Raw genomic sequence first — 10350 nt, forward strand, 5'->3', positions numbered from 1 at the left:
GATTAGGCTTGACTGAATTCAAGGGGACTATTGGACATTGCCTGAGGCATGCACTTTACTCAGTGTTTCTTCCCCTTCGTAAAAAAATACAGACAGCACACATATCCAGGCCTAGATTAAAGATTTTGATAAAAGACATGTTGATTTCACAGCTGTGAAAAAAAGCAAAAAGTTAATGATAGACAAATCAACATCATTTTTGACCCCAGATAAGCAAATGTTCTCAATTTAGATGTTATACATGCACAAAAACGTACACAACACACTGAAGGAAAAGTGAAATCTACAGTGGTCCTGAAGGTCAGAACACATTACAGAAAACACATTTCATTAAAACACACTCAGGGGTTATTGTGTTTTGACGTTCGAGGCCACTGTAGATTTGACATTTCTTTGGTGTGTTGTGTACGTTTGTGTTTTTGTTTTTGCATATGTCCACTTTAAGTCAGGATCTACCATATGCATTTGTAATCCACTGACCATGACACACATTATAACACCTGTTGTGTCCATTGTTCTACTGATGGTAACCAATATAACAACCACCCAACAACCTTACTGTCATTAACAAACGCTTGATGTTATTCCACAAATGTAGCCTGAATGCTTTACCCTTGTGATAATGTATTAGGTGTACAGTACAAGTAAACTAATGATCCATTTCATCAAGCCACATTGAAGATTGGGATCATGTAATTTGTGCCACATAAGATCGATTTGAGCGGGAAGGAATCTGTGTGCCACCAATATGTATTTATAAAAGCAAGGGTCATATTTATCTATGTCTATCTAGTGCGGAGGGAAGGCGCAGTCCTGCTGTTTTCACACCCTTGTGGGAAACAGGGCCCAGTCCTGCTTTGGCCAGACACATTGCCATGTAAGCATCATCAATGGGTATAATGTCGACAGACTGGGACATACTGTATATGACCGAAGCTGTATAACCAGACAACAGATAGCCCCCACCACCACAGTAGGGGGGATACGATTCTGACTTGTATACCTGAACTGGGATAAAATACTTGCTCCTTGGTGATCTAATTGGCCCTGTATCTTGTCTTAGACGGCCAGTAAAGAGGTGCTTATTGCCATTATTGTCCTTGAGGTTTTGGAGATACTCGACTATGTTGTCTGTGTTGGCAAAGATGTCATCATCCCCAAAGAGCAGAAAGGAAGTGCTTAAACAGTTTCTCTCCATCCATCCCAGGAAGAGTATCTGCTTCAAGGTGAGGTTGTAGAATGTGTCACTGAAGTCCCATTGGAGGATATCATTGTACTCACTTTGCTCCAGCTCAAGTAGTTTGTTCACTCTTTCTTTCTCAAAACCAGAATCCATTGTTCCTGAGATGAAGATCCTCCGGATCCACACACCATTGTGTAACCTCTCTTTAGCCCAGGTTTTGCGCAGCACCTCTCTGCGGTCGTAGTTCACAGGAGAGCTTTTGATGACCAGAAGAAGGAAAACTTCTGCTGATTTCTCAGCTCCTCCACATTTGTCAGGAAGGTCAAAAAGCATGGGGAAAGTCTTTTATATTACCGGGAAGAGAGCTGAAGCCTGTGATGTAAATAGCAGACATGTTTTGTTGACACCTTGGCCAAGAGTACACATAGGAGCTGTTTTTGGTGGATGGCATCTTGTGACCGTCATCTTTTCTCACATATCGGACGCTGAAGACGTCTTCAGGGTTATAATGAAGGGAAAAGAAAATAAACAGTCCTACAGTTCCTAAAAGCAACAACAATGATGCTTTTCCCGTCATTAAATCTCTGCAGTGAGAAAGAAAACAAAGCAGTCATCGAGACATCTCAGTCAGAAATAACCTATATTAAGGAATTGTTGGTTCCGAAAGTGTCTCTCTCTTAAAAGGTATTTGTGGAAACAAGCACTACTTATAATAGTATTGTGACACATTTTCCTTCCAGTAGCCATAAAGGCCCCTTAGCTTAAATCGCTAAGGTTTGCTTTGAAACTCCCAAACCCACCCCACAGAGTGATAGGCTCTAGATGAATGCATTTCCCATTCCCAGGAGGCTTTGCTCCATTCTACAATGATTTAAGAGCAAACAAACAAATGAGATTGCAGGTCGTTTTTTGATTTTCTGACCATGAAATTCTGTAAAGCCTGAATAAGAAAATTAAATTGAGATAGTTCAGATAAGCTTAAGTGTGCAGGGTAACCATGACTGAAATATAGAGAGTGAGCAAGTGGTAAATATATTGGTTGGACTGCCATCCTATTGTAGTATAGTGAACCTTAGAGATTTTTGTGGAGTATTTAAACAATGTTGGTATTTTGATGAGCCCAAGAGCCAGCCGCTCAGAATAATCTGTGGGCCAGTTCTGCAAATGTATCAGTTGTGACCATTTGAGAAACAGGATTATTAGATGCAGGGGCGGAAACTGATAGTAAAACAGAGGGAGCATTAGCAGTAGCCCTTCAGCCAGATGTGCAGCCATTATAGTCAGCCAACGATGCCAAAACAGGGGGGCAGAGGGCCAGGGGTGATGCACTGTCTGTTGGTATTCAGAACGCTGTCTATGAAGCATACAAAGTCCTATTCAAGTTTCTCAGACTGCAGACTACATTATATTTGCTACAGTTCATAACATGTTCAACATTTTTAGCAACCTTACAATCATCACATTTATCAGACATGCACTTTGCCATTAAGTAGAGACCTGATTTGAATCCAGTATGTCCAAGTCTTAGCCTTGAAATAATCACTTCCTCTCTTCCCTTTGAAATCCTTCATGTTAATTGCTTTCTGAATGCTATAGTGGTGTCTTCCTTTTTCATCTGCATCGCACCTCTTCTGCCATGTATCCCTCACTGCCTTACTTGTTAATGACCAACTAAAGGGAACTTTCATTATATCATATCATCATCATCATTTAATTTCAATGTCTGCTTTCTCTTCACCCTCTACACCAACATGAGCAGGAACCCAACAAAACTGCACATTCATGCCTAGTCTTTGTAGTCTTCGCATTATGTTTCCATCAATGGAGCCTCTCTTACTGTTTCTTTTGAATTCAAGTTGAATCTGAGCACATGACAGCTCTCTCATGTCTTACCTCCCCTTTCCACTGCATTCCTAAACTTATAGCACTAAGTTCTGCTGTAAACACAGCTAATCTATCATTAATTCTTAAATCCCTATGGCCAGTCATATGACCATCTTTTAAAACTTTTAGTAGAGTTTACTGAATGCAATTAATCACATGTCTGGTGTTTTTCCCTCTTTTCCATAAAGCCCCATCATCCGCATACAGTGATGACCCAGTATCTCCACCAACATTCATAAAAGTATTATTTATCATAATGTTTGACAGAATATGGCTTTTAGCACTACCCTGAGGAATACCATTTACTATATCAAACTCTTCTGAAAAGGCATCTCCAACTTCAACGCAGAAATCACGAATCCAGTCACACAGTCTACCACCTACACCCATTTCATGCATTTTAATAAGGAGTTCTTCTCTCATCATTGAGTCACAAGCATTCTCAAAGTATGCTTTAGGCATTATTTTTTTCATTGTAACAGCTTTTTCTTCTTTGTCACATCATTATTTGCTCTTAAAATGTTCCCCCTTTGTTGTTTATGGATTTATACTTTCAAACTTTTTACCAAATACATCTGCTTTTAGCTTTTTTGTAATTGCCAGATAATCTTCATCCACAAGCACTGGAATTTTAACAGATTTCCCTTTTCCACTCATCTTTTTAACCATTGACCAAATATCATTACGTTTAATTTCTCTGCCTGTGGAGGAGCAGAAATGTCTACAAGCATTCTTTTTGGATGACTTAATTATTTTCATTAGACTCAGTGCTGCATGCTCTAAATTCTCCCCAGTCAGCTTTAGGAAAACACCACCTTTTTACTGTGCATCCTTCATGTACATGCATATAAAAATTAATAGAACACAAAATCGGAAAAATGATTCCCCCTGAAGTCGCTATCAGTTATTATATTCCATCCACATAGGTTACTCATATTCCCTGACACTAGGGTAAGATTTAAACACGAGGCTCTATTTCTCATAATATCCACCCTGGTGCCATCTCCCATCATTAAGACAGACAAGAGCTCTCTCCTCAATGATTAATTCTTCCACCACTTCTCACCATCTTCTACACCATCAGTATCTGTATGATCAATTCCCAAAAGAACATTGTGGGCATTGAAGTCTCCGCACCAAATTTCTCTTGTGTCTGCACTTCCTGACATCTCCTGAAATATTTGCATTGTTAGGTTCTTGAAAAGTTTGTTAAATAGACGACTTGAACATCTCCTCTTGGACTACACATTTCTGCCACTGTTCATTCATACTCATTTGATACATTGATTCTTCTATAGGCTAAAAAGTGTCACATTGTGTTACACATCCTCCACCTAAATCCAAATGTGGTCTTAACCATGTTTCTTGTACGCAAATAACATCAGGTAACACTTTCAGCCCCAATTTTCTTTTACTCTTGTCCATTGGCAATTAAGCTTCTGGAATCCCATTGTAGGATATGGATTACCATAAGGACGACACTTATTACCTTGACACAGTCCATCATAGTTAGTCTGGTTCAACATTGCATACATCAGTTCAGCTGTAATTTCTTTAAACCCCATGATTTCTACAGCTGCCCCAACAACTGTCTTGATTCCATCACTTTTTCTCTTTTGCTGCACTGCAACATTCACAGGCTTGCAGATGAAAGCAACAAAACTTATTTGGTCTACTATCAGTGTGTCCTCATTGATCTGTGCCAGATGTAGAATTATAATCTTTTTCAAGGAGGTTCACAAAAATATGAAACACACAATAAAAAAGTTCAACCGGAAAAAATACCTGCACATATTTCCGTTGATGTTCACATGGCAGAGGTTCGGTCAAGATGAACCTGGAGGGAAGGTAACAGCATCAGGTGGGCTGAGACAAAAAGCTTCTTCTTCTTCTCTAATTAAATGGAGGATGGCAAACCAACGTGTAAAAGGTGCATGCTGCCAACTACTGTACCAGAGTGTGTACTACAGGTCACATTCTCCACACAAAAAAAATCATAATAAAAATACAAATAATAAATCAAATAAATGATTGACGGAGTGAGGTCACTGTTACCTTTGATGGATACATTTCATATATGCATGTGTCCTTCTTTCATATCGTGTTGGTTTTTCTTCATGTGCATGAATGTCCTCATTAGCAGGAATATGATACAAAAAGGATCGCATCATTTCATTAGCTGCACCAGGAAAATGCTACAAAGTAAGTACTGGTCCTAACAGTCACATGTTAGCCTACTGCTTGAGACTATTCCATATTTGTAAGATTATTTTTTTTTCTAACTAAATAGACTTTGCATTTCAATTTACGATCTGACTGTCAGCTGACCACAGTAGAATTGAACACTTTTTCTTATGGTCAGAACACTGACCATAATTGCTGCACACAATGCACCTACCTTCAAATAATTGCTTGCTTACCATCACTCACCTAACCCCAGACTTCTATTGTTATTGTTATTATTATTTTTACATAGCAACAGTCCTGTGTTGTCTTGAAGAGAATCCATGAAATTGCTATGCCCCATAAACACATTCAGATTTTACTTTATGTCCTGTAAACTCATTGAAATGCACCTGTGTGTCCTCTTAAGTTAGTTCTCCAGCCTTATCCAGTGTTCTATAACCATAATAATTTTTACAGAGATTATGACTTTTCAGTCACATGAGTTGAGGAGTTGGACAAGTGATGTCTTCAGTTTAGAGAACTATGATAAGAAGTGCAGCAACAGGTGTGACAGTGCAGGACACAAAGTTTAAAAGCCCTGGTACACTGCAAAATGCATAGAGATCTACATGGAGGGTGGAGGCTTGTTCAGCAATGTGTGAACTCAGTTGGCAATGACATGAATATAAAATACTTTCATTTGTATGTCTGTTCAGTGCCCCGGCTTTAACAGATTAACAGAAAAAGGTGGACAAATACAATAAAAATCTCTCAGATTCAGCAAAAATTGAAAAGTTCTCTGAAACGTCGTATTGTTGATTCAGCATCTAAACCAATCGGCTACTTGGTCAGGTGACAGCAAAGCGTTTCCCATCATGCCTTGGGTCTTGCAGTCATGGAGAGCAGCTGCGGTGCCTGGGCACTTAGGTCACAGCATATGGTGTCCGCCTGATGCAAACTCAATGACCTTGAGCCTGCTTACTTCTCCACATTGTGTTACAATAGGATTTAGAAGAGTGGTGTAGTTTGTTGTCCTAAAACCCTGAAATCAGTCAGTATCTTTTTAAGCATCTGGTTCCCTCGTCCTAGTCTGAGTTTTTTAAATAAGTTTTCTTGAGACTGATTTATAAAGCTAAACATGCCTGGTAGTATGTTTAACCGCATTTAATCCCACACAAAGATATTTCCAGCCTTACTTGAAATGATAATTTTACAGGCATTGCAACAAGCAGTGTCGTCAGCTTTCTTCATGAAATGAAGCCACACTTTGTTTCTTCCACTACTACACCTTGTTGTTGCATGTTTCAGCAGTATAGACGATGCTGCCATCAGTAAAGGTCATTCCTAAAGTTGGAGGATTGCGATTCTGATGGATCAAACAATTTGGAATAGTTTCTCAGCTGGAACTGCTTCTAAATTTGCAGCCTTATCTACCAGTTTCAGTGGGTTTCAGAAGACAAACAAAGAAGAGGAAAAATACAACTCCCTTTACAGTGCTACTGTGAAGTGCTACTTTTATTTATGTTGTTCTATTTCATTACCTATTGTCATTGCTTTATTCTATTCGAAGTCAAAATATATGAACATTGTTTATTGTTGCATATGTTTCCTGTGTGTGTATTGTGAAATCCTGCGTTGCATGAGAATTAAGATGAACCTCGGACCTCATATTATTTCAGATGAGATAGAATTTATCATTTTTAGAAAGAAATGAGAAATCAAACTTGCAGTTTGGCTTCAATTCACTCTGATTTAGCATTTTTCATGTTGGCATTCTTTTTTTTTAATGTTGTCATTTAGTTCAGCAGTGATATTGTTTGTCCAGGAGAGAGCTCCCATTCCCCTGTTACCCTTGGAAACTTCAATCACAGATCAGAGACATTCATACCATCACTGCTGGAATACAATGACATAAAGATAATAATAAAATAAACCATTGTAACAGGTTTAGTGTTATCATCTGAAATATTCGCTTGGTGTTTTTATTGTTGTAGTAAGTGTATTTAATTCAACTATATTTTGTTGTAAAAGGTGCAGTTTACTGTCCCTGTTGACAGTATGCTGCACATGAATGTACTGTGTGAGGATTGTGTAACATCTCAGAAGACTGGGAATTGTCATCCTTAGAAAGACATGCCATAATATGGACCATGCCTTCCTGTATGAAGTAATTTTGAACTGCAGTGACATATTTGGGATACAAGAGGGCAGCACAGTTCTGTATTCCCTCATACACACTACATATATATTCCTACCGTCAGGCTAGAAATGCAATGCATCCCCAATACACTTTCATTTACTTTATTCTTTGAATTGGCCTGATGCGGCCTGTCATGGAAATATGTGTGTAATAAGTACAATGACATTTCGTTTTTTGGTTCATAGTAAATACATATTTATTACATGCAGTACACCTTTTCTTTCAAAACCGTTGATTATAAAACAAAACTGGAAATTATATATACAATACTTTTTAAGAAAAGGGAATCAACTCTTCACAAATTACAAATTCCTAACACATACAGTAGATATACATATGGATTCTTACTGGAGACCTCTTCCTAATGAGCATTTTTAATTATTGACTGTACAGAAATACTTTCTGATGACGAAAAACATCTTTTTGCAATCCTAACAGTGGTATCCTTTAATAGAAGCACGTAAATAAGGCACAAAAACATACGAAGATATTGCTCAAATGCAGGTTATAAGAAAACAAACATTTAAATTGATACATTTTTAAGGAGACTTTGGACACCACAGTCTCTGCCGACCTTATAGCCCTGCAACAGTTTTCATGCCAGTGTTCATCTATACACGAGATTAAATAACTAAATACAAGCAAACTCATCTTAAAAGCATTTGGTGCGAACTTTCGTGAGTTGATCTTCAACACGTATTGTGCCAGAAACCTTCGGCAGTTATGACCAGATTGTCTGTCAACAATTTAGTCCCCAAAACAGATGGGTTACAATCCAAACTACACATTCTTAATATTACAGATGTTTACAGACCAAACATATCGCTCCGTCCAATGTCAACCAGAGTGAACATCCAATCAGCTATAACAATTAAAACCACCCAGCATAGCTTTCCATATACCACAAGGTAAATATGAATTGATCTAACTTTAGAAAGAATTTCCGAAAATGTTGATATCAATTACTACATTTCTTGTTTGCTTTACACAGTGTTAGCTATACTTACTCTCTTTATTTTTACTGGTTACTGGTCTCGACCCCTTTATTACTCTCGCTACACATGCCATTTATCACTCAATACCACTTCATTTTAGAAATGTTCAGCTGTAGTTACATGAAACTAGATCATTAACTGTTCAAACCCCAAGGTCGCCCAAATTGGGGGACTTTGAGACATACAGAACAACCACAGAGCCACTACTGCACTAATTATGAAAGAATATAGTCATATTTTATATCAAGCAGAGGCTGGGCTACAACGTGTAAAAAACATGTTTATGACCCAAACACAGCCCAAACACTACTCATATAAACAACTAAACATCAAACTTCAAAGTATTCAAATAAACCTTGTGGATATACTCATTTTATTATGGATATGCAATTTTCGAGCAGAGGCCTAGAAAATTGGCTTGGGGCTTAAAGGGTAAGCTAATGTAAGCTCTACCAGTCAATTCAAACCCCGTCACAGACTGTCTTCTAAATGTATTTTTTCAATTAATCGTTTTAAAGTGAGAACTCTGTGGAAGAGTTTTATTTGGCCTTTACAGCTCCATATATTGTGCTCGAAGACTGAGGCCAAATCTAAATGTCCAATAAACAACCGAAAAAAGAACAGAGGCCTCTATTCCCTACCCTAAACTTTTATGGAGAGAGCTTTTTATCACGTAAACAACCATATAATCTAACAAACGATTGACGTGCTCTTTGGCCTTGGAGGTGATTTTAAATAAATAACCACACTGAGTTAGCTAGTTAGATGGACATGCCAATGTGATGCAGCAATTTCATTTAAAAAATCCAGTGCCACTTACAAGTGTTTTGAACATGGTACTGTGCTGTAACAAACGGTAAGTAGGCCAACCGATAAAAGTTTTTACTGACTCTAGATGTTCAAAGTTGAGCTAATTCTAACTACTTCATACACCATTGGGTAGTTTAATTCTAATAAGACATTATCATGCATTTGAGGTGTGGACTCCCTGTGAGAGCCATGTATCTCTAAAAAGTCAAATTGCATGGTATTAGCAAAAACAGCCCTCTTTTTAGATTTGTGATGATGCATTGTTAAAACCGGGGACATTTCTGGGAACAGCTATAGCCGGGGAAGGGCCACCAACAATGCTGACTGTCACTGGAAAACACGGACGTATGCACAGTGTATTGGTATACACTTGACAAGCCTGGTGTGCCTTTGGTGCTAAACTATTACTGGTCTGGTTTCTAATTGGGCGGATTTTTCCTTCATAGACTAGCTCATTGCTTATTGTGTAGATGTTAGTGAGCTTGATTTGTAGTTTGTCTTTGCTAATACTAAAGTTGCAATATGTAAGAATTGGCCACTTGTCAAATTCATACTCCAAACATATCACCAGAGTAACCACAACGTAGTATTTACACCGTTGGACACAGGGGCTTTGGTGCTTAGCATGCTATTTAGTAGATATCTTTACAAAAATACATATATGACACAGCATCAGAACTTTAGTTTTTCACATTTCGTTGATGATTATAGTTAATTTTTATGTGGTTCCTACTAAAATTATTTTGTATTGCACATTTAACATGCCAACAATCAATTTCTTAATTGAATGTGAACTGAGCAGTACTGTGCAGCTTTGAGTTTATTTTGATTGTTGATGTGTTGTTGATGTGTTTTGGCCTGAAAATCTACTCTAAGATTGGATCTCATGGCTCTGATCAGCCCTGTTTCCAGCAACTGTTTTCAGCTATAACAATATGGTACATGCACAGCAACAAACATCAGACACACTGGGAACAGAACGTGTAGCATGATCTGATAAATATAAGAAATTGCCCATTGTCTGCTGGATAGGTAAGTAAGGAGGTTTGTATAAAATAATAAATGTATAGGTAATCATTTGTTGGTGCTATGTGTCTACAAAGCAAGCTTTG

General features: G+C 38.0%; 1 protein-coding gene across 1 annotated transcript; it reads right to left on the reverse strand.

Moving 5' to 3' along the window:
* Nucleotides 1–618: 618 nt before the first annotated feature.
* On the reverse strand, nt 619–4887 carry LOC115592047 (N-acetyllactosaminide beta-1,3-N-acetylglucosaminyltransferase 3-like). Its single transcript, XM_030434546.1, is given in 3 exon segments — nt 619–786; nt 788–1555; nt 4853–4887. Coding segments are annotated over 2 exon segments (888 nt in total). The 5' UTR covers nt 1517–1555; nt 4853–4887; the 3' UTR covers nt 619–627.
* Nucleotides 4888–10350: the final 5463 nt, after the last annotated feature.

The sequence above is a fragment of the Sparus aurata genome, chromosome 11 (genome assembly GCF_900880675.1).
Source record: "Sparus aurata chromosome 11, fSpaAur1.1, whole genome shotgun sequence".
Lineage (NCBI taxonomy): Eukaryota > Metazoa > Chordata > Actinopteri > Spariformes > Sparidae > Sparus > Sparus aurata.